The sequence below is a fragment of the Carcharhinus amblyrhynchos genome, chromosome 11 (assembly GCF_965287045.1).
Source record: "Carcharhinus amblyrhynchos chromosome 11, sCarAmb.v2.hapA, whole genome shotgun sequence".
In the NCBI taxonomy this organism is placed as follows: domain Eukaryota; kingdom Metazoa; phylum Chordata; class Chondrichthyes; order Carcharhiniformes; family Carcharhinidae; genus Carcharhinus; species Carcharhinus amblyrhynchos.
Window position 1 is genome coordinate 4,397,222 of NC_137334.1, and position 23,975 is coordinate 4,421,196.

At 40.8% G+C, this 23,975-nt stretch overlaps 2 protein-coding genes across 3 annotated transcripts in view; one reads left to right on the forward strand and one right to left on the reverse strand.

The window, feature by feature from the left end:
* Nucleotides 1-8,354, forward strand: part of lcmt2 (leucine carboxyl methyltransferase 2) — a 37,200-nt gene extending 28,846 nt beyond the window's left edge. For both annotated transcript variants that reach the window (XM_080198457.1, XM_080198458.1), the window contains exons 12-14: nt 4,989-5,176; nt 6,017-6,152; nt 6,730-8,354. In XM_080198457.1, the coding sequence (XP_080054583.1) occupies nt 4,989-5,176; nt 6,017-6,152; nt 6,730-6,888 (483 nt within the window). In that variant the 3' untranslated portion in view covers nt 6,889-8,354. The remainder of the gene's footprint in view (nt 1-4,988; nt 5,177-6,016; nt 6,153-6,729) is intronic.
* Nucleotides 8,355-12,960: 4,606 nt separating this feature from the next.
* On the reverse strand, nt 12,961-22,443 carry LOC145349648 (gamma-crystallin S-like). The gene is made up of 3 exons (XM_080198168.1): nt 22,435-22,443; nt 15,689-15,931; nt 12,961-13,332 (listed from the first exon to the last, which is right to left on the reverse strand). Exons 1-3 carry the CDS (start codon nt 22,441-22,443, stop codon nt 13,060-13,062), a joined length of 525 nt encoding a protein of 174 aa, XP_080054294.1. The 3' UTR covers nt 12,961-13,059.
* Nucleotides 22,444-23,975: the final 1,532 nt, after the last annotated feature.

Sequence of the window (23,975 nt, forward strand, 5' to 3'; positions counted from 1 at the left end):
AGTCAGGAGTGTGATGGAACACTTATCTGGATGAATGCAGCTCCAGCAACACTCAAGAAGCTTGACACTGTCCAGTAGCCCGCTTGATTGGCACCTCATCCACTGACATTCACTCCCTCCACCATCAATGAACAGTGGTAGCAGTGTGCACCATCTACAAGATGCACTGCAGCAACTTACCAAACCTCCTTGGGCAGCACACTCTGCTGATAGTGCAATTGACATAGATATATATGTATTCTTAATGTTTAAGGGGAATCTTTAAAATTTAGCTTCATGCTAAAGGCAATCAGTATATCTGGAAGGAATGCAATTCAGATGCTGGGAGAGCAGGATAGTCACTCGTTTCAACTTTGCAAGTAGTTGTGTTAGGAGAGTTAATAGATTTCTGTTTACTAATGTTCCCTGGGATTTCTTAGAATGATTGACAGGATCATGCGATGATGTGGTTTGTGTGCAAACCTGAGTCTGTAACAGAGGAAAAAGAGTTTTTAGCACCAAGCAGTTTAGTTTGCAACTGAAGCCTGGTTGAAGCTAGAAGGATTTTACAGGCTTCTGGAATTCTCTCTGAGAGCTTCAAGACTGCCTACTTTCATTATAGCAATATATTTATAGTTGCTAACTGTATTTAAAGTGGCATTTAAGTCTGTAAGAGGAATATTGCTTATTTGGAACCGAACAGGTGATAAATTAGAAATTAAAGTTGGTTCCTTTTCATTTTTCATATTGTCCAACTGTTAATAATTAAGCTGCTTTATTTGTTAGAGTTATAATTAAACTGTGTTACAAAAACAATTTGTTTTGTTATGAGACTCCTATTTTATCGTTCCTGGAAAGAAGTATCCTTTTCTCATATTTATGCCAAAATGGAAAACTTTTTTGAGGTCCAATCTGGCATTTATTCCGATGGTCTAAAAGGACAGTAGGAGGAGAGGTAATAAGCCGTGGATAACAAAGAAGGTGAAGGAAAGTGTTAAATTAAAAGCAGAGGCGTTTAGAGTAGCTAAGAGTAGTGGGCGAGAAGAGGATTGGGAGAGGTTTAAATGTCAACAAAGATTGACAAAGAAGTTGATAAAGAAGGGTAGGAGAAACTATGAAGCTGGGCTAGCGCTTAATATAAAAAAGGATAGCAAGAGTTTTTATTAATATATAAAAAGGAAGAGGCTGGCTAGGGTGAACGTTGGTCCCTTAGAGGATGAGAAGGGGGACTTAGTGGTAGGGGATGGGGATATGGCTGAGGTCTTGAATAACTTTTTTGTTTCTGTCTTCACGGAGGAGGACGTGAATAATTTGCCGGGTGTTAGAGATGGCAAGGTGGTAGGACTGGAGGGTCTTAATGACATTACTGTTACTAGAGAGGTGGTGCTGGACAGACTGGAGGGGCTGATTGCGGACAAGTCGCCAGGACCGGATGGAATGCATCCGAGGGTTCTGAAAGAAATGGCGGAGGTGATAGTGGATGCCTTGGTGGTTATTTTCCAGACGTCGCTGGATTCCGGGGAAGTGCCGGAAGATTGGAAAACGGCTAATGTTACGCCGTTGTTTAAGAAGGGTGCCAGGCAAAAGGCAGGGAATTATAGGCCGGTTAGCTTAACGTCTGTTGTAGGTAAAATGTTAGAATCCGTCATCAAGGAGGAAATAGCGAGGCATCTTGAGAGGAATTGCTTGATAGAGCAGACGCAGCACAGTTTCGTTAAAGGGAAGTCGTGTCTGACAAATTTACTGGAGTTCTACGAGGGTGTGTCTAGGGAGGTGGATAGAGGAGAGCCGGTGGATGTGGTCTTTCTTGATTTTCAGAAGGCGTTTGACAAGGTATTTCACAAGAGGTTATTGCAGAAGGTCAGGGGACATGGAGTTGGGGGTAGGGTGTTAGCATGGATAGAGGATTGGCTGTCAAATAGGAGGCAGAGAGTGGGGGTCAATGGGTGCTATTCGGATTGGCGGTTGGTGACTAGTGGAGTGCCCCAGGGGTCGGTGCTGGGGCCTCAGCTATTTACCATTTATATAGATGATCTGGAGGAGGGAACCGAGTGTAGGGTGTCGAAATTTGCTGATGACACCAAGATTGGTGGAACGGCAAACTGTGCGGAGGGTGTGGAGAGTCTACAGAAGGATCTAGATAGGCTGGGCGAATGGGCCAGGAAATGGCAAATGGAATTTAATGTTGGCAAGTGCGAGGTGGTCCACTTTGGTAGGAATAGTGGTAGGAAGGATTATTACTTAAGTGGCGAAAAACTGCAGCAGGCGACGGTGCAGAGGGACCTCGGGGTCCTTGTGCATGAGTCACAAAAACCCAGCTTGCAGGTGCAGCAGGTGGTCAGGAAGGCGAATGGGATGCTGGCCTTCATAGCCAGGGGGATTGAATATAAAAGTAGGGAGGTCTTGCCGCGGCTGTATAGGGCATTGGTGAGGCCGCAGCTGGAGTACTGTGTGCAGTTTTGGTTGCCGTACTTACGCAAGGATATTTTGGCCTTGGAGGGAGTGCAGAGGAGGTTTACTAGGCTGATGCCGGAGTTGAGGGGGTTGAGCTATGAGGAGAGGCTGAATAAATTAGGCTTGTACTCGTTAGAGTTTAGAAGAATGAGGGGAGATCTCATTGAGACGTATAAGATGATGAATGGGATGGATAGGATAGAGGTGGAGAGACTCTTCCCGCTCAGAAAGGATAGTAGGACTAGGGGGCACAGCCTCAAGATAAAGGGGTGGTGGTTTAGAACGGAGTTGAGGAGGAACTTCTTCACTCAAAGGGTGGTGAATCTCTGGAATTCTCTGCCCGTTGAAGTGGTGGAGGCTGCCTCGCTAAATATTTTTAAGACGCGGGTTGATGGGTTTTTGATAAGAGAGGGGATTAAGGGTTATGGGGAGAGGGCGGGAATGTGGAACTGAGCCACGACAGATCAGCCATGATCTTATTGAATGGTGGGGCAGGCTCGAAGGGCTAGATGGCCTACTCCTGCTCCTATTTTTCTTATGTTCTTATCCTAATGTTCTGATCCACAACCCTAACACTTCCAAACCCATGATCACTGCCATCTTAAAGGGCAAGGACAGCAGACACATGGGAACACCACCAACTGGATGTTCTCCTCCAAGTCACTCACTGTCCTGACATGGAATGATATTGCCATTCCTTATAAATGATCTGGATGAGGGTATAGATGGGTGGATCAGTAAATTTGCTGATGACACCAAAGTCGGAGGAGTGGTAGATAGTGAAGAGGGGTGTCAAGGTTTACAGAGAGACTTGGACAAGTTGCAGAGCTGGGCCGAGAGGTGGCGGATGGAGTTTAATGCGGAAAAGTGTGAGGTAATCCACTTTGGCAGGAATAACAGATGTGTAGAGTATAGGGCTAACGGTAGGACTCTGAATAGTGTTGACGAACAGAGGGAACTAGGTGTATGTGTACATAGATCCCTGAAAGTTGGGAATCAAGTAGATAAGGTAGTTAGGAAGGCATATGGTGTCTTGGCGTTTATTGGTAGGGGGATTGAATTTAGGAGCCGCAACGTCATGTTGCAACTGTACAAAAGTCTGGTGCGTCCGCACTTGGAGTATTGTGTGCAGTTCTGGTCCCCACATTATAGGAAGGATGTGGAGGCATTGGAGAGGGTGCAGAGGAGGTTTACCAGGATGTTGCCTGGTATGGAGGGAAGGTCCTATGAGGAGAGACTGAGGGATTTGGGGTTGTTTTCGTTAGAAAGAAGGCGGCTGCGAGGGGACCTTATTGAAACGTATAAGATGATTAGAGGTTTAGATAGGGTGGACAGTGATAGCCTTTTTCCTCGGATGGAGAAAGCTAGCACGAGGGGGCATAGCTTTAAATTAAGGGGTGGTAGATATAGGACAGATGTCAGAGGTAGGTTCTTTACCCAGAGGGTGGTGAGGGATTGGAATGCCCTGCCTGCTGCAGTTGTAGATGCGCCTAGTTTGGGGGCGTTTAAGAGATCCGTGGATAGGTTTATGGATGGAAAGGAATTGGTTTAGGTTAGAGGGTCATTGCTTTTTTAATTGGTCGGCGCAACATCGTGGGCCGAAGGGCCTGTTCTGCGTTGTAACGTTCTATGTTCACTATTGCTGGGTCAGAATCCTGGAGCTCCTCCCCCATCAGCAATGTGAGTGTATCTACATCACATGGACTGCAGTGGTTCAAGAAGGCAGTACCACAAGGCACAGTGGTCAGAATTGCTGCTTCGGTGTGTCAGAGTTTGATTCCGGCTTTGGGTGACTGTGGAGACTGCATGTTCTCCCTGTGTCTGCGTGGGTTTCCGCTGGGTACTCAGGTTTCCTCCCACAGTGTAAGGATGTGTAGGTTGGATGGGTTTGCCATGGTAAATACGTGGGGTTACAGGGACAGGGCAAGGTGTGGGCCTGGGTAAGATATTACTTTGGAGGGTCGGTGCAGACTCAGTGGGCCAAATGGCCGCCTTCTGCTCTGTAGGGATTCTATAGTTCTATGCTATTGTTCTTGAGGGCAATTAGACTTGGGCAATATATGCCAGCCTAGCGTGCAACACCTACATCCCGTTAATGAAATTTTTTTAAAAATACAAATGGAAAATGAGGCAGTTAATTGTGCTGGGGGGAGTAAAAGTGAAGCAGGCACTGTATCCTTTCTGATGGGCTTTATACAAAAGTGCTTGTGAAATGGCCCATTAAATTAGTCACATATCTGATAGTTTCTTTAATGGATGATTAGAAATGGGAACTGGGTTCAAGGATTGGAAAGTAGTTAACATACAATGTCATTAAAATGGTGTATAACACAACATGCCAGTTAACCGAATATCTCTTATGGATAGAGTATATGGCATCCTGAAAGAGCAGGTAATGAAACATCCTGATAGGCTGTATGCTAAATGTTCCACAAGCATTCTCGTTTAGAATTTAAAAATTCACTGAGAAAATGTTACTGTTCGAGATCCTAAAATCAGATTTATAACTCTGAACTTAATTGCATGATGTATGTGTTTTTATTTCCCCTTTGCAGATTCCAGTTAATGGGCCCACTCCAGAAGTTCGTCATTCCCACAGTGCCTGTTCATGGAAAGGTGGTGCACTGATTGCTGGAGGATTAGGAGCAACTCAGATCCCTTTGGCATCCATTTTCCATCTTAGGCCAACCTCAACTGGATTTACTTGGGACAGAATAGAAACGGTTTCTTCTTTCATTCCACGGTACACATATAAATCCCTTTAATAGCACAAACCAGAATTGATAGCTATTTTCCTCTCTTGTTTTGCCTGTATCCAATTCTATCCTCCATTGATACAACAAAGCATTAACACTACAATTCTGTGAGTCACCTATCAAGTGATATTCTTACGCGACACGGAAAAGTACAATGGTTTCTTTGTCTACTCACTGTCAAGGTTTTAAATTTTTGACAATTGGTTAGTCGAGAATAATATTACAATGCTGGTTGTACTCTATTGGCTGTGTAATACCTGGGGAGATTTCTGACGTGTAAGTCTAGGTTTACTTCATTCTTGTTACGTACACTCAAATTATGATTGTTTTACATTTAATCTTAATATCTCTTTCAATTTTATTTAAACTAATTTTTATGCTCATCAGAGTGAAAATAAATAGAATTCTGTTGTCATTGTAGTCATCTGTTGTCAGTAAAATTGCCTCGACTGTGAAATTGAGAATTTTTACACTTTTGAGGAGCAGTCATTATTATTCATAATTATATCTGGCAAAAAATAAGCATCTTGTACCATAAACCTTCCCAGTAAATAATGTACTGTAGACTGGGAATGTGTACAGGAACCCTGGTTTTAACTCGATGCGTTTGGTGGGAGGGTAAGTTGGGCTACTTTAACTCCCAGGCTTCTTTAATATGCCATCAATCTGTATCCTGCATAGACAAATGGGGAGTTAGCCGAGAAGAAACTGCTGGACTCTGCCTGTCTAAAGAAGGACATGTCAGCCATGGACTGGTGGCAGGGACCATAGCCTGAGGATTAAAATGTATTCCAAGCAATATTTGATCATTTGCAATTACTTTACAGATATGCCCACACAGCCCATATTATTGGCGATGAACTTATTTTACTGGGAGGAGTGACAATCCATTCTGATTCAACCCCTGAATTAACTCTTATTGACCTTAAAACAGGACAAAGCTTTCACTACTACCTAGACACAGTAAGTATTAACTGTTCAAACAATATGAAAGCAAAAGATGTGTTGCATTTGGTTCTCAAATTGATTTCTTCAGCATTCTTCCTTATTTAAGCAAAGGAATGAAAGCTAAGTAAACAAAAATTCAGACCTATTCATTTATTAAAACATTTAATGAGATGGTTTTATGTAGTTGCACGGTACAATGACAGGGGTGCATTTAAAATTTCAGTGTTGACTTATCCAATATGATTGAAAGCCCTAAAGTGAAAAGGAAGTGTGTGTGTGTCTGTATAGATGTGGGGGAGTAGGTCAGGGAATTTGGATGGGAGGAGAGGCCAGGGGTTGAAAGCTGATGGGAGAGCACAAGAAAGAAGTGGTAGGCTCAAATCCTTGTGGGTGGAGGGGTGGGTGTAGGTAGATCCGAGTGTGAGACTGAAAAGAGCTGGATCGGCTCAGTTTGACAGACAAATCTTGATACTGGATTTTCTGTTCTGAATGGTGACCACAGATCTTTGAGTCATGTGGAGAGAAACTACATCAATTGCAAAACTTATGGGAGAGTGAGGTGCACTGTTAATTATTTACTCTTTACTTGCAGAATCTTGTGAAGTGGCCACTAATGTTGCACAATCACAGTAGTGTGTTGCTGTTGAAGGAGCACCAAGTGCTGATTATAGGAGGAGGAGGGAACTGCTTCTCATTTGGAACTCACCTCAATCATCACCCAGTCCTATTGAAGCTACCTGAGATCAGGTGAAACTGTACACTCGGGCTAAAAGCACTCCAATGTGCAGTCAGAAGCTCCGACAGTGAAATATTACCTCTCTTGGAAACTTTTTAAGGTCATGAACTCAGTAACCGTTCTGTTGAATTTGTTGAAAACTTCGTGCGAAATATTGTGAACTTCAGTGTCGGTGACCTTGGCAGACGTCATCAATCATTATCAGCCAAATGTTCATTGTTGTTGCACTTCTAGCGTTGTTTTGACGTGTTTTTCCATTTTCTGGGACCGATGAACATTTTAATTTTAAACTTATTTTTGGATAAGCACAATGAAAATAAAATTTGGAGTTGAATTAGTATTAGGAAACAAATGTCCCCATCATTTCAAAATTGCCACCAGAATCTGTGATCTGAACACTCACCCTGTCTCCATAAGGTTTATAAAAGAATAAATGAATCCATGATTGAATCAGTTTTCAGGTAATTGAAAGATAACATTTGTCTGCCAACTTTGATTAAAAAAATCAAGAGGAGCAGATCCAGCATGTGATTAGGAATGCAAGTGGATGTTGTTGTTTATTGCAAGGGGAATAGAATACAAAAATAGGGATATTTTACTGCACTTGCACAGGATATTGGTGAGACCACATCTGGAATATTTTGTACAGTCTTGGTCTCCTTATTTAAGAAAGGATATAATTGCATTAGAAGCAGTTCAGAGGAGGTTCGCTTGACTGATCTCTGGGATAGGAGAGAGGCTATCTTATAAAGAAAGATTGGATTGGCTTGGCCTGTATCCATTGGCGTTTAGAGGAATAAGAGGTGATTTTAATTAAAACGTAAGGTCCTACGGAGACTTGACAGAATGGATGCTGAAAGGATGTTCCCCCATGTGAGGGAGGCTAGAACAGGGAACACAGAAGGTGTTGCCAATTTAAGATGGAGATGAGGAGAATTTATTTCTCTTGAGGGTTGAGAATCCTTGGAATTCTCTTGCAGAGAATTCTCTGTGGACGCAGGGTTGTTGAATATTTTTAAGGCAAAGTAGGTAAACTCTTGACTAAATAGGAAGTCAAAGGATATTGGGGTAGGAGGGAATGCGGATACAGGGCCACAATCAGGTCAGCCATGATTTTATTAAATGGTGGAGCATACTCACATGAGCTAGAATAGAAATAATTGTATTTGGAAGTGATGCAAAAATTTTCTGCCAATTTGCAGTTATTTCTGCATTCTAAGAAGAAATGCTCTTTAACAAAATGGAACCATTTGTTTGTGTAAAGATGAATGAATTCAATTCACACAGGAACATGCTGACAGACTGAGCCTAGATATTTAGTAAATGCAATTCCCTCTGCAGCTCACTGCACAGTTGGAGAATCAAGATAACTCTCCCTTCCACAGAATTGTTACAACGTACAAGGCGGCCATTCAGCCCATCATGTCTGCACCAGCTCTTTAAGGAAGCAATTTACCTTGTGCCATCCCCCTGCCTTCTTCCCATAATTCTTCCCATAATCTCTGGAATTCTCTGCCCGTTGAAGTGGTGGAGGCTGCCTCGCTAAATATTTTTAAGACGTGGGTTGATGGGTTTTTGATAAGAGAGGGGATTAAGGGTTATGGGGAGAGGGCGGGAATGTGGAACTGAGCCACGACAGATCAGCCATGATCTTATTGAATGGCGGGGCAGGCTCGAAGGGCTAGATGGCCTACTCCTGCTCCTATTTCTTATGTTCTTATAATGCTGTTTTTTAAATTTTTTAATTCCCTTTTGACTGCAAGTTGATTAAACTTGGGTCCACCACACACTCGGGTAGTGCATCCGAGACCTTACTCCCTTGATGCATGGAAAACTTTTAGAAGTTAAAGAGATCAGTGTTATCTAAGAGAATAGTTTACTCTTGGAGACCATACAGCTGAATTAAGATTACTGATAGTTTGCCATTCTTCACAAAAGTGAAAATATATCTTTGGAAAACAATTACACTGTATGCACTTTATCTTTCTATCCTATACCTTAAAGTAAGGTGGTTACTTTGTCTACAAATACAGTAATTTGAAAAATATTTGTTTTATACTTTTCTATGCTGAAGTGAAGTCTCAAGGCTTGGTCCCTGACACAGGCAGGGAGCTTGTGGATAAGTGTGAAAGAATGTAATAAATGATTATTGAATTATGGTGCTCCTCAAGCCAAATGCCTATAACGTTTATAAATAAAATTACTGATTCTAATTTCTGGAAAATGCATCTTATGAAATTGAATTATTTTCTTATGAAAATTAAGTTGTGCTCTACCATAACACTTCTACCCATTATTGTTGATTTGTAATTTATTTTAAAACATTGGCCAATTTGGAAATATCTAGGTGTGATATATATATTTAAGGCAGTCTCGCATCACAACAAGGTATTCAATTCATAATCCTGGCCACTTTCGTGGATGTCTGACCGATAATTACATTTTCTGATTACATATCATCTTGCTAGTGAACTTACATTTTCAAAGATAAATTCGGATAGTTATATTTCATAAGATTTATGGAATGCTCTTCCCTACCCCAGAAGAAACAGTTGACTTGAAAAGGCCTCTCGAAAACTGCATTGTAGCAGGTGATCCTGTTTGCCAGACAGTTTGTTGACATGTTAAACCAGTAGAACCTCCTCCTTTAATAAAGTATGTCATCTTTGAAAGATCAGACCAGTCACACTTACTGCAGCGCATATTTGAATTTCTCTCGTGGGTGTCAATGGAAATTAGAGTCCTTACAGTGCAGGAAGAGGCCATTTAGCCCATCGAGCCTGCATCAACAGCAATCCAACCAAGAACCTATCCCCATCAGCCTGCGTGTTTACCTTGCTAATCCCCCTGACATTAATGGACAATTGAACATAGCCTAACAACCCGCACATCTCTGGAATGTGGGAGGAAACCGGAGCACCTGGAGGAAACTCACACAGTCAGTCACCCGTGGCTGGAATGGAACCTAGGTCAGTGGTGCTGTGAGGCAGCAGTGCTAATCACTGTCACCGTGACACCCAATGCTGAGATTTCTTCAGAAGCATCTGAAATTTGTTTTGTTAAGTCATGTCACCACCTTTTTTCAAAAGATGAGAATATTTTTGTTCAGGAAACCCACCTGGTTCCCAACAATCACAATAACGAGTTTAGTAAAAGAAACTATTGGCATTTAGAATCATAGATTTATTAACATAGGCATGATTTATTTCCTTGAGTCCACACTGGTGTGACAGAGAACTTGAGCAGTTCCATTACTCCTCCAACACTGCTCAATCAATTCATTAGAGATTATTTTTTCAAAGTTCCAATCAGTAGGAATGTATTTTTTGAGGGTTGTTCTTAACATGCCTGATATGTGTTTTCACCCGATGACTCCAGATTTCATACTTCGGCTGTTTTTATGTGTCTTGGATTATAAGTGTGGAAAATCTAATTTAAATAGCAAGTGAGGAAGAGTCTGTGTGTCCCTGGTAAAGGTTTCCAGAGCATCTCAAGAGTTCTGTAGGGATAATGCAATTCAAGGATGTAATGATATTTGAAGAGGCGCAGATGAATGAAAGAAGGATTTCTCATTCCTAGATCTTTTCCACAGAAACCTTGTAATAACCGTAGTCCCATTTGACTGAACCTGGGAATAATGGGTCTTCCATAGGAGAAAACACAGTTTCCACAAATGGAGGTTATCTGCAAATTATCCAGAGCTGGTTGTTTGAGCAGCAAAGTGTTAGAAGTATCACTTCTAAGTAGAGCAAGAGATCAATGAAACTCTTACAAAGTTAACAACTGTCCCACTGTGGGCCGTATGGTAGCACAGTGGTTAGCACTGCTGCCACACAGTGCCAGGGACACTCTGTTCAATTCCGGCCTTGGAGTGGAGTTTACACTTTTTCCTGTAACTGCATGGGTTTTCTCCCGATGGTCCTGTTTCCCCTCTGTCAAACTTTTACAGATGCACCATAGAAAGCATTCTTTCTGGTTGTGTCATAACTTGGTATGGTTCCTGCTCTGTCCAAGATTATAAGGAGCTACAAAAGGTTGTGAATGTAGCCCAATCCATCATGCAAACCAGCTTCTCATCCACTGACTCTGTCTAAACCTCCTGCTGCCTTTGCAAAGCAGCCAGCATAATTAAGGATCCCATGCACCTGGACATTATCTTTTTCCTGACGGGAGAAGGTGGAAGCGAGAAAGTCTGAGATTGTGTACCAACAGACTCAAGAACAGCTTCCTTCCTGCTGCTGTCAGACTTTTGACTAGTCCTCCTTGCCTTAAGTGGATCATTCTCTACACCCTAGCTATGACTAACACTACATTCTGCACTCTCTCGTTTCCTTCTCTATGCTTTGGCTGTACAGTGCGCAAGAAACAATACTTTTCACTGTATGCTAATACATGTGACAATAATAAATCAAAGATGTGCGTGGGTTAGGTTGATTAGCTATGCTAAATTGCTCTTTGGTGCCAGAAAGATTAGTAGGGTAAATACAGGGGGTTACAGGGATTGGGCCTGGGTGGGATTGTTGTCAGTGCCATTTGGCTGGGCCAAATGGCCTCCTTCTGCACTGTAGAGATTTTAGGATTTTAACAAAATGCAGTGGTAAGCCCTCCTCAACGACTGTGACCTTGTCACTTTGTACTTCCAAAATGTTAGGGATGTGTGGGTCAGGCTAAATTTCATTCAAAACATGCAGAAGAGAAAATCTAAAACTTTGCAGCCTTTTTATTCATGGTACTGATTGCTTAAAATAAAGATTAAATGAAGCGAGAACAAAATTTTATGCAGCTTGGCAAGGTTAAATATCTCAAAGTTAGCCCTTATGACTACCGGAGACAGAAAAATTTAGTAAGATTCTGTAGCAATACCGAACAAATCAAAAAGACAAAGCTTTTGCATACTTTTATTCCAGAAGAAATCGTTAATTCTGAATTTCAGGTTCTTGTTAGAAGTTACAGTATTCCAGATAATGAATTTCATTGGCAGATAAAAATGTTTTTTTGAAGCTTTTAAGGATGATTAAAATCAGATTACCTGGTAACAATTTATTTCATTCTCAACAAAAAAAGGTACAATTTAATTCAGAGAAAACGTTCTTTAATTTGAGTCAATACCATAGTTCCATAATTTCTTTTAATTTTAAATAAACCCTATTATCATTACTACTGCAAATAGTGACTGCGTGGTCCTTGTGCTGCTTGGTTAGGTAGTTATTTACTATGGCATGCATTTTTTAGATTCAGCATAAATTAGTATGTTGGTTTACACGGTTGTGCTCCAAGGAATGAACACTTACTGGTAGATTTTCCATTAGGTTATATCAGCACAATCACAGAATTTTTAAACACTTGTGGCACCCAACAGCAGTTACGCTCACGTTTACTGCAAATCTTTTATGCTGGTTCAAGATTCGATTTGTCAGAATCAGACCATTCCTTAAAACTGGGCATAACCCCATGTGCTGGTTTGGAGAGGCTCTTCACTTTGCACTCATTTTCTTAGGCACACAGCAGGCATGTTGTAGAATATTTTCAATTTTAAATATACTTAAATAGTTTGGTATAGTTTTTAAAAAGTCATTTTAAGTGATTGTTAAATCAGTTTGCCCACAGGTAGAGAACTTTTAAAAACCATTTTCTTCATTCCTCGGATGTGAGCATTGCTGGCAATGCCATTATTTGTTACCTATCTCTAATAGACCTGAGAAGGTAGTGATCAGGTTAGTTTTCTTGATGAGTATATGGGATTTAATGGGATTGGGCGTTACCGATAGTTCTATGGCCTAGTAGGTAAGGATATGATCGGTGCAACGTGTGGGCCAAAGGGCCTGTTTGTGCTGTAGTGTTCTATATTCTATAGAAACTACACTGGATTACTAGAAATACATACTTCCTCGATGTATTTAAATTAAAACAAATCTTCTATTACACTTGTTCATGGAAGATTTCATGTTTGTGATCATGCAAATAAATGTTTGTAGAAATTTGAAGTGTAACCCAGCCAGTGCAATGGAAAAGGACATTTTGGGAAGCATTTTCCAATTGCGCCCAAAGCAAAAACTTGACCCCTTAAATATTCAGCAAATTTCCCTCTAAGCTAAACACATGTAATGTAGCTTATGAATGCTATTTAAATATTCTTTAGATTCAAATCAATAAACTGAAGCCTGCATAAGTTCACTGCTTGCTAAGTTATGCAATGATACGATGGAAGGACTGCACTGTTGAGGTGGTTGCTCCCCAATCTGCAGCTTTCTGGTATACACCTTTCTCAAGGAGGTACTGTCTTCCACGATAATTCGGAAGTTCGAAGAAAACCCATGCACCATCCAGGACAGTACAGGAATCAATATTTTGAATGTGGAATTGTTCAAAGACAGATGGACAATCATCTGTATATTCTATTGTTTGCGTTTCATAATCACCTTTGTTGCAGATTCTGAGCTTGTAATTCCCTGGGCCCGTCTGTAAAACAAAAAAGTATCATGAAGACAATGGCATTCATTCACTCATTAAAAAAAATCTATATTTCATTCACTCATTGAAAAAATCTCTTCAATTTTTGTTTGTTCTTGTTCTAACAATTTGCTCCCTTTCTCTCTTCAAAAAGTAGTGATTTTCTGTTCGATAGCTGCTTAGATGTCATTAATCTTAAGTGTAGGTTATAGAACCACGACAGTACTGAAATAGGCCATTTGGCCCATCGAGCCTGCATCAAAAACAACCCCACCCAGATCTTATGCCCATAAACCAACATTTTTACCCTGCTAATCCCCTTGTCACTAAGGGGTAATTTAGCATGGCCAATCAACCTAACCCACAAATCTTTGTACTGTGGGAGTAAACTGGAGCACCCAGAGAAAATCCACATAGACAAAAGTGAACATGCAAACTCCACACACAGACAATCACCCAAGGCCAGAACTGAACATGGGCCCTTGCTAACCACTGTCCTGCTAGGATGTTCCTGTATGTCAACTATCATCATGTCATATCAACTGGCAGTTTAAACATAAGAGACAATTATAGCACAACAATTTCCAGCAGGAGGTATTTTATAGGAATTAAGAGCAGAAATTCTGTTGACATCATCTTTAAGCATTCAGGAACACCGAGGTGAACAGTAGTGCCTCCACAGTTGCCCTGGCTAACTCAGATCAATGAACTCAATCCCAGCTGGAATTGTACCCAGATTCTTATTGGTCCATTTTATCTCTCAAGTTACCACCTGGACTAGCAATGCTGTTGGGAAAGCAGGTCTGCATTTCCAAAACAATTATCTATAGGGACGTTAGTGTACCTGTAAGAATTTTTTTAAATTCATGCTCACAGCCTTTGGTGATATTGATGTTGGGTAGAGAAAAAAAATGGACAAGTCAAGATTTTAGGGATTTCAGTTTGGAGCTGCAGGTTTGAGGTTTTAGTTCTAGAAGGGACAGAAAGCTAAAAAGCGTTTTCCCTCTCCCCATTGTTTCAAAAATTCTGTGGTTAGCTGAAAACAAGATCTTGTTTTCCTGAAGGGTGAAAACCTGCTGTTTTTGCAGGGCTGGACCAGCGTCTCCATGATGTTTTGGGAAGCTGGATCGTCTTCAAACTGTTATGAGTCTCAAGGACATTTGACTATAGAATTCAACTAATGGCCTCAACCCCAGTATTACATGAGCCTTAGTCTATGTCCTGTTTAAATGGTTATTTATGGAGGTTGGTTTGATTGGGACAGTTTATATATATTCATTAAAGGTTGGATATTATTGTGGTTGTTGTGTTTTTTTAATTTGTAATTGTTAAAAGTTATTGCCAATTTTCTTCCTATACATGTTAACTATATTCTTAAATAAACTTTGTTTGATAGATACTCCCTAGTGAGTCTATTGAATCACACCTGAAATTGAACATATTGTTCATATTCTAGCCAAATGCAAAACTTATGATTCAGATAGGCTTCATAAAATACTTTGGAGTTTTTAATTTGAACTATAACATTATGAACTGGTTGATGATGATGATAGGTCACAGACCTGAAATCTAAACTCTCTCGTTTGATGCTTCCAAGATAGCTGAGTATTTTAAGCATTTTCTGTTTTTATTGCAAATCTTCAACATTCACAATGCTTTGCTCATCTACTAATTATAATGTTTCCTTCAGAGTCGCAGAAGTCCAAACTAGACTAAACCAAACTAATTTTCCTAATGCTTTAATCAGCTCTCAAAATAAGGAAATATTTTAAATGAGATAATGTGTCATTGCGCCTCTAAACTTATCTTTAATAAACAATCCGCTATAGTGTTTAAGTTGCTAAATTGATATTTTATCTTGTCTATTTGTAAGCAAATGTGCCAGCTAGACTATAAGAAATAGTAACAGGAGTAGGCCATTCAGCCCTTCGAGCCTGCTTCACCATTTAATAATGGTGATCGCGGATGATCTAACATTCGCTATGTCCATTTTCCTGCCTTCTCTCCGTAACCCTTAATTCTCCTAATGACTCAAAACCTATCGATCTCAGTCTTAAAAATGTTCAGGAGTTCAGCCTTTACTGCTTCCTGGGGTAAAGAATTCCAAAGACTTGCCACTCCTTGAAAGAAGAAATTCTTCCTAAGTATACAAATATTAATAACTGTTTGGTATTAGTGATATTTAATTCTAAACTTGTCTTATAACAGAGGAAGAGACAAATATCACAGTATTCTAATGCTCAATTTGTAAGTGTTTACCAATTATGTGCAGTCAATAAAATATGAGTTTAATACAAATATATCTGCCATAAGCATTATTTCAAATGTTTCGAAGTTGTCCGCAAAAAAAAGAAAATAAACCTACTAGTTGGATCTTGTGGCATGAAGCAATACGATCATTGAATCCCATCCAACTCTTGTAGTCGGGGTATTCCCTCTTGGTGAGAATATACAAGAATCCTGTAAAGTTCGGTTGCTCGTACACTGCCCAAGCCCCATTCTCAACTTTGATCGAGTTACAACGGCTTAGAGAGGAGCTAAAATCTGAGCAATCACTGTCACATTCAAAGCGACGGCCCAGAAAATTTTTCTCTTCAAAGAAAGTGATCTACAATTGAATAAAAGGAAAAATTAAACTTGTGTTATTCGACATACTTTGAAACTTTCAGATAATTACCTTGCTCGCCCATTTCCATGTTTAGCAACCGTTACTCGAAAAAGAAAACCGGTCAGTCCTTTTTCATTTTGACCAATATGTGACAGCCAAAATATTATCATATTATTGAATATGTTTGCTAAATAATATTTAGAAACTAGAAGCAGGAGCAGACCATTTGACCCTTCGAGAATGCTCTGCCATTCATGTTGATCATCAAATTCCATACTCTGATCCCCCTTATCCCTTTAGCCCCAAGAGCTATATCTAACTTCTTGAAATCACACAACCTTTTGGCCTCAACTACTTTCTGTGGGAGTGAATTCCACACATTCACCACACTCTGGATGAAGAAATTTCTCCTCACCTCAGTTCTAAAACGTTTATCCCTCACCCCCAAACTATGATCCCAATCCTGGACTGCCCCACCATCAGGACCATTCTTTCTGAATCTACCCTGTCTAACCCTGTTAGAATTTTATACATTTCTATGAGAAATGTCCCTCTCACTCTTTTAAACGCCTGTGAATACAATCCTAAATATTTCCATCCTAAAATCTCTTACAAGCATAGATTTTGAGATCTGCTATATTCATTTTTATTCTCAGGTGTATATAAAACAAAAGAGATGATTTACAACAATGAAGCAGAGACAATGCTACTAAAGTGCTTCATATCTCAGTGCATTTAAAGAACAAAGAACAGTACAGCACAGGAACTGGCCCTTTGGCCCACCAAGTCTGTGCCTCGCTAATCTAATGTTGCCTCTATATGGTCCATATCCCTCTATTCCCTGCCTATCCACGTATCTATCCAGATGCTTCTGGAACGTTGTTACAGAACCTGCTTCTACCAATTCCTCCAGTAGGACATTCCAGGCAATCATCACTGTGTGTGAAAAACATATCCCTTCTAAACTTTCTCCCTCATTCTCAACATATGCCCCTGAGTAACTGACCCTTCAGCCCTGGAAAAAGACACTGACTATCCACTCTATCCAAACATGTCATTATCTTGTAAACCTCTATCAGCCCGCACCCCACCCCCCCATCCTTCAATGCTCCTGCGAAAAACAGTCCAAGTTTGTTCAAACTTTCTTCATATCCTTATCCACCAAACCAGGCAACATCCTGGTAAATCTCTTCTGCACCCTTTCCAGTGCATCAACATCCTTCCGGTAGTGTGGCGACCAGAATCGTAGACAATACTCCAAATGTAACCTGATCAAAAAGTCTTATACAGCTGCAACATGATTTTCCATGATCAAAACGATTTGTTGATCTTCCAGTACTACAAAGTTCTTAGATTGTAGAACCATGCAACACAGGAGGCCAGTAATCCATCCTGCTATGTTTCACCTCAGACTCCTGCCATCTCTCTAATCCTAAATATAGATCCAATTCCATTTTAAAATTTACTATTGAATCAGCTTCCATCACCCTTTCAGATACAGCATTCCAGATCATAGAATCATGGAATGATACCTGTGATTAGTAGCACTCCCCTGCTCTATTCTCATACCAGCTCTTTCTGCCTCCCTTTTCAGGTACTAATCCAATTCTGCTTTGAAAATTATCAGGAACCTGCTTTCACCACTCTCTCTCAAAGTGCATTTCGGATCATGACAACTGGCAGTGTAAAAATATTTTTCCTCATGATACCTTATTCTTTTGCCAATTTTTAAATCTGTGTCCTCTGGATTTTCTGTTACTGGAAAGTTTAAAGTTTATTTATTAGTGTCACAAGTTAACACTGCAATGAAGTTACTGTGAAAATCTCTTAGTCGCTACACTCCAATGCCTGTTGGGGTACACTGAGGGAAAATTTAGCATGGCCAATGCACCTAACCAGCACATCTTTCGAACTATGGGAGACAACTGGAGGAAACCCATGCAGGCACAGGGAGAACATGTAAACTCCACACGCAGACAGAAATCAAACCCAGGTCCCTGGCACTGTGAGGCAGCTGTGCTAACCACTGTGCCTCCTTAGTTACTCTTTCATAACCCTTCAAGACTTTGGAACACTTCCATCAAATCTTCTCCCAACCTTCTATACATTTTGAAGAACATAACTGAGGTCTATGATAATCCTTGGAACCATGGTCTTGCCATCCTTCTTAAGGTGTAAATTCTAGACTTGGCAACAGTTCTGCTGTTAGAGTTGAACTAATATCTCATTAAAAAGGTTCGAACTAATTTCTTTACTCTATGCCTCTATTTATAAAACCATGGATCCCATGTGCTTTTCTAACAGCCTTCCCAACTTGTTCTGTCACCTTCAAAGCCTGTACTCACACACCAGGTCCAATTTCTGCATATCCTTTAAAATTCTGCTAATTTGTTTTATAATGTCTCATCGCATTTTTACTGCCAAAATGAATCAATTTTCTTCATTTTTTTTATTTGTTCATCATTTATGGGATGTGGGCATCGCTTGCTAAAGCAGCATTTATTGCCAATTCTTAATCGCTCATGAGAAGGTAGTGGTGAGCTGCCATTTTAAACCATTGCAGTTCATACAGAGTAGGTACATCCACAGCATTAAGAATGGAGTTCCAGAGTTTTGACCCAGTGACAGTGTTGAAACAGTGATATAGTGCTAAGAAAGGATGATATGTGATTTAGTGGCGAACTTGCATGTGATGTTCCCAACCATCTGCTGCCCTCATCCTTCTAGGTGGTAAAAGTCATGGGTTTAGAAGGTGCTGTTTAAGGAGCCTTGGTGAGTTGCTGCAGTGTATTTTGTAGATGGTACCCACTGCTACCATTGTGCATTAGCGATGGACGGAGTGAAAGTTTAAAGTGTTAATTAAGTGGGCTACTTTGTCGTGGATGGCGTTGAGCTTCTTGTGTCTTGTTGGAGTTGCAGGCAAGTGAAGAATATTCCATCACACTCCTGACTTACGCCTTGTAGGTGGAGGACTGGCTTTGGGTTACTTCTTGTAGAATTCTCAAACTCTGACCTGTTCTTATAACCATAGTATTTATGTGGCTGGTGCCATTTAGTTTCTGGTCAATGGTAACCTCCATAATATTGATAGTGGGGAATACAGTGATTGTAATGCCATTGAATGTCAAGGCAACCAAACGTCAATGCCTGGCACTTGTGCAACATTACTGTCACTTGCCACTTATCAACCCAAACACGAATGTTGTATAGATTTTTCTGCACACATACATGGATTGTTTCAGTATTGGTGTTGTCAGAATGGTACTGAATAGTGCGCCATCAACAGCTAACTGAACAGCAGCAGCACTTCTGACCGTTTGATGGAGGAAAAGTCATTGACAAAGCAGCTGAATATTGTTTGGCCCAGAACACTATCTGAGAACACCTTAGCAATGTCCTGGGAATCTTAATTAACTTCCAACAACCACAACCATCTTCCTTTGTGCTGGTTACAATTCCAACCAGTGGAGTGTTTACCCCCTGAATCCTATTGACTTCAGTTTTACCTGGGCTTCTTGATATCACATGCTTTCTTGATGCCAAGGGTAATCACTCTCCCCTCATCTGGACCAAGGCTGCAATGGGATCAGTCACTGAGTGGCCCTGGCTGAACCCAAACTGTGCATCGGTGAACAAGACTTTGCATCTGTCTTGTGTTTACCCATGTCATCAGTCTATGTCTTTTTTGAATTCTGTTACTTATCTCCTCACAGAATCTACGGTGTAGAAGGAGACCATTTGGCCCATTGAGCCTGCACTGCCATCAATCCCATTGAGGTCCTATCCCTGTAACCCTATATATTTACCCTTCTAGTGTCCCTGACACTGAGGGACAATTTAGCATGGCCAATCAACCTAACCCATACATCTTTGGTGTGTGGGAGGAAACCGGAGCACCCGGAGGAAACTCACACTGACACGGGGAGAATATGCAAATTCCACACAGACAGTGACCCGATGCCAGAACCTGGGTCCCTGGCACTGTGAAGCAGCAGTGCTAATCACCGTGTTCGTTTACTGCAGTCTGGAGTTAGGTGCTATCCGCAATTTTTAAAATTATGCCCTGGATAGTCAAGGCCAAGCCATTAAAATGTATAACAAAAAAAAGTGCAGCGTTCCAATACCAAGTGGAGGATATAACTGCATATAAAAACATCAATTCACTGAGACTACTGTCTGCTTCCTTTCCTTCAGGCAGATTGAATCCATTCAGCCACTGCCCCATTAATCCCATGGGCTTCAATATTGAAAACAAGTCTATTATGTGGTACTTTATCAATGGTCATCTGAAATTCCATATACACAGCATGAACCACACAATCCTCGTTTGCCCTTCCAATTAGATTTTTTTCACACAAATTGTAAGAATAATTCCAAGTACTCCACGTATTCCAGATATTCCAATTCTCCACATAACTGAACTCTCTCATTCCTCGCATTATTTAGGTAAGATCTCAATTCCAAATCCTGACATCCTTTCTGAAGGGTGATGCCCAAAATGAGACACAACGTTTTCACCGAGATCTATCCTGTGATTTTTAAAGGGTTGCCATCACTACCATGCTTTTCCAGTCTATACCTCTATTTATAAAGCCCCAAAGGATTCCCTGTGCCTTTTTAAAGAACAAAGAACAAAAACAGCCCGGGAAACAGGCCCTTCAGCCCAACGAGCCTGCACCGCCATCTCAACCACCAGTCCCCCTCTCCACCCATGACCCTTGTCTAGTGTTTTATGGCCATCCAGATTGAGGGAACATCTTTATCAACTTGCTCAGCCACCTGCAAAAGGATATACGCATGTAGGCCACTTTGTTCTAGAGTAAAAGGAAGATTTGCATGTATTCTCAGAGTATTCAGAAGTAATTTACAGCCAAATTAAGTACTTTTGGAAAAGGAACATAGCAAAGAAGTGTGTGCAAGCTCTCAGAGTGGCACAGTGGTTAGCACTGTTGTCCCACAGCGCCAGGGACCCAGGTTCGATTCCACACTTGGGTCACTGTCTGTGCAGTCTCTGCACATTCTCCCTGTATCTGCATGGATTTCCTCCTGGTGCTCCGGTTTCTTCCCACAGCCTGAAAGATGTGCTGGTTAGGGTGCATTGGCTATGCTAAATTCCCCCTCCGTGTACCCGAACAGGTACCAGAGTGTGGTGACTAGGGGATTTTCACAGTAACTTCATCACAGTGTTAATATAAGCCAACTTGTGACACTAATAAACAAACAGCAAATTAGATTATCTTTTTTAGTGATTACGGCTGAGTGATAATTCTTGACCAGGACAGTGGGTAGAATTCCACTGTTGCTCAAAAATAGTGTCCTGGGACTTCTTAATATCCATCTGCCAGGGCAGAGATGTCATTCAAAAGACAGAATTCTAACAACTATCATATAGATTTGTAAGTTTCTATGGGGACAGAGGGGCTCTCCCCTTTCTCCGATTTTCATTATTTCTGCAGTTCCCTTGCAGGCGTTCACTCATGCCTAACTACACTGTAGAGGAACAAATTGGAGATTTCAAAGTTTGCAAACTTGATTCAGACTCGTGAGTACATGAAACAAAAGCCCCATATCAAGTTTCAAAATTAAACGTTTTCTGGGACACCTGGTTTCGATATTTGTGACTATCTTGGCTTGTTATCAGAGGAATATGACACCTGTCTGCTAATTTATAAAAATCAGAGTATTCTTACTGCGTCCACCCCAGTTCAACGCCGGCATTTCCACATTGTAAATCAGAGACAATGCGACAAAAGGCTCGAATAAGTATGTAATCTCAATCACCAGTCTCAATCCTTACAGTAGTATTTGGGACCTACGGTCAGAGTGGACGTTGCCAATCCGATTTACCATTCTTCACGTGAAATTTCAGCAGGTTTATTTGACTATGCCATCGAACCTGATCCTGCCCTGTCCAGTTTGCTGCTAGACTTAGTACTGCCACTCCTGCACCAGTTTGTTAGAGAATTCAGGAATGAAACTTGAACTGTCCTTTTATTTTCAGGATGTGGATGTGCCGGCGTTGGACTGGGGTAAACACAGTAAAAAGTCTGACAACACCAGGTTTTAGTCCAACCGATTTATTTGATAGTAAACGGGACTAACCCGAAAGCTTGTGCGTTTACTATCAAATAAATCGGTTGGACTGAAACCTGGTGTTGTCAGACTTTTTACTACTTTTATTTTCAGGCCATCGGTACAGCTGGACAACCTTCTTACCTGAATCCCATTGCTAAAGATATGATAGCCGTTCAATTTCTTGCCAAGGGGAACATCTTAAATAAGCTTGCTGGCATGTTTTCCAACACTGCTTTCAGCGTCAGCACATTATCACGGGACAAGAAAGTGGTCTGTGATTGTAGCGCAGCTAGAGACTGACATTATTAAAGCCAGTTTCAGATACCATTGAGACATCAAAAGACAATGCGACTAAACATTGTACAAATTTCTTGTTAGACAATGGAAACAAAAAACTTTAGGCAAAGATATATTTCACTCATACTTACTTTCCCCATCTTTGACGTCTTCGGCTAACAGTTGTGTTATGAGAAACGTGGTCACGGCTTTTATACACAGTAGGATTTACAGGATACAGCTCTTTTGTCATGGAAATTAGATCAAAATATCGAGTCAGTCGTTTCAAATCCAGCAAGTTTTCTAGAAAAACTGATGGGATAATAAAATAACTAGAGCGTGAATTCCTCTTAACTGGTTGTTATGTCGGTTGGACTATTGTTGTGGATAAACTTACCAGCTTTGCTGAATTAATTCAATAAAATCATGCAGACAATCAAAGAGGAGAATAATTGGAGTAATTTGTTTCAATCAAGTTGCTGAACAGAAATAAAGCTCTGGCCAGATGTCCTGGCAACTCATCGGTAAAAATGTCACCTCTGAAACTCAGTTCAATTGCTGAGTTTCTTCATCTCAGCTGCAACAAGAGTTGGACCGGGCTTAGGGAAGAAATTCTTATCCTTGGTACAGCTAAGAGCGGATAAACTTGATATATTGTTTATTTCAGATTTCATCGCGACACCAGCTAGACAATCTATTCTAACGCTGCAATTTCCTGTTAAACAACTATGACGGTTGTCACCTAAAGAGGGGCTGCAGAAGAATGAGGACAGGATCATGCTTAGGCACCATAAGAACCATACGAGTATCCCATGGCTGTGAAATTGTGTGTTAGAAAGTCAACATCTTCAGAGAAAAAGTAGTGAAGGACAGGTGGGAAATGAATGACGGTTTATTGTGCAACAGTTGATAATCAAAAGGGTTCCTGTGAAAGTTTTACGAATTTTACTTTTCAATCGCAAGCCATTCCAGACCGAGTACTCAGTTGATAAATATGACGCCAATACTTCTTCTGCCTTCTGTTTGTTTAAAAAATGGAATATATTAGATATTAAACCGAGCCGCCCAAAACACGAGACTCCTTAAATCGTGTGAAGCACCGATTTGCTGGTTAACATTGTTACTGGAACCAAATGTGTTTACAATGATGGCCAACGGTTTTGATTTGATTAATTATTAGTATACAGTGAAAAGTATTGTTTCTTGCGCGCTGTACAGGCAAAGCATACCGTTCACAGAGGAGAGGCTGCAGAATATAGTGTTACAGTCATATGGCGTAGAGAAAGATCAACTTAATATAAGGTAGTTCCATCCAAAGGTCTGGCAGCGAGGAAGAAGCTATTCTTGGGTTGCTTGATACCCGTTCTCAGAGATACACTGCAGACGGAATTTAAGATAAAATGGTTTCTGTAAACACGATAATGAAATTGTCTAAAGTGTTCACAAAGGCTGGAATGCCAAATAGTATTTAGCCAATCCTCTCCATTTAGGATCCAAACTACTTCCTCTGCCACTTCATCTGCAGTTCACCCCTTGAGAATCATTGGGTAACATCAGGCAGCAGGGGACTCCTACTTCCACCTTTTCAATGTTTTGAGTATACATTTCTGAGGCCTATGCTGAACCTCAATGTTAATACCTCTCTCTATTCATCTGTCCACAAGGAAGATCGTAAGCATATAAGACAATGTGT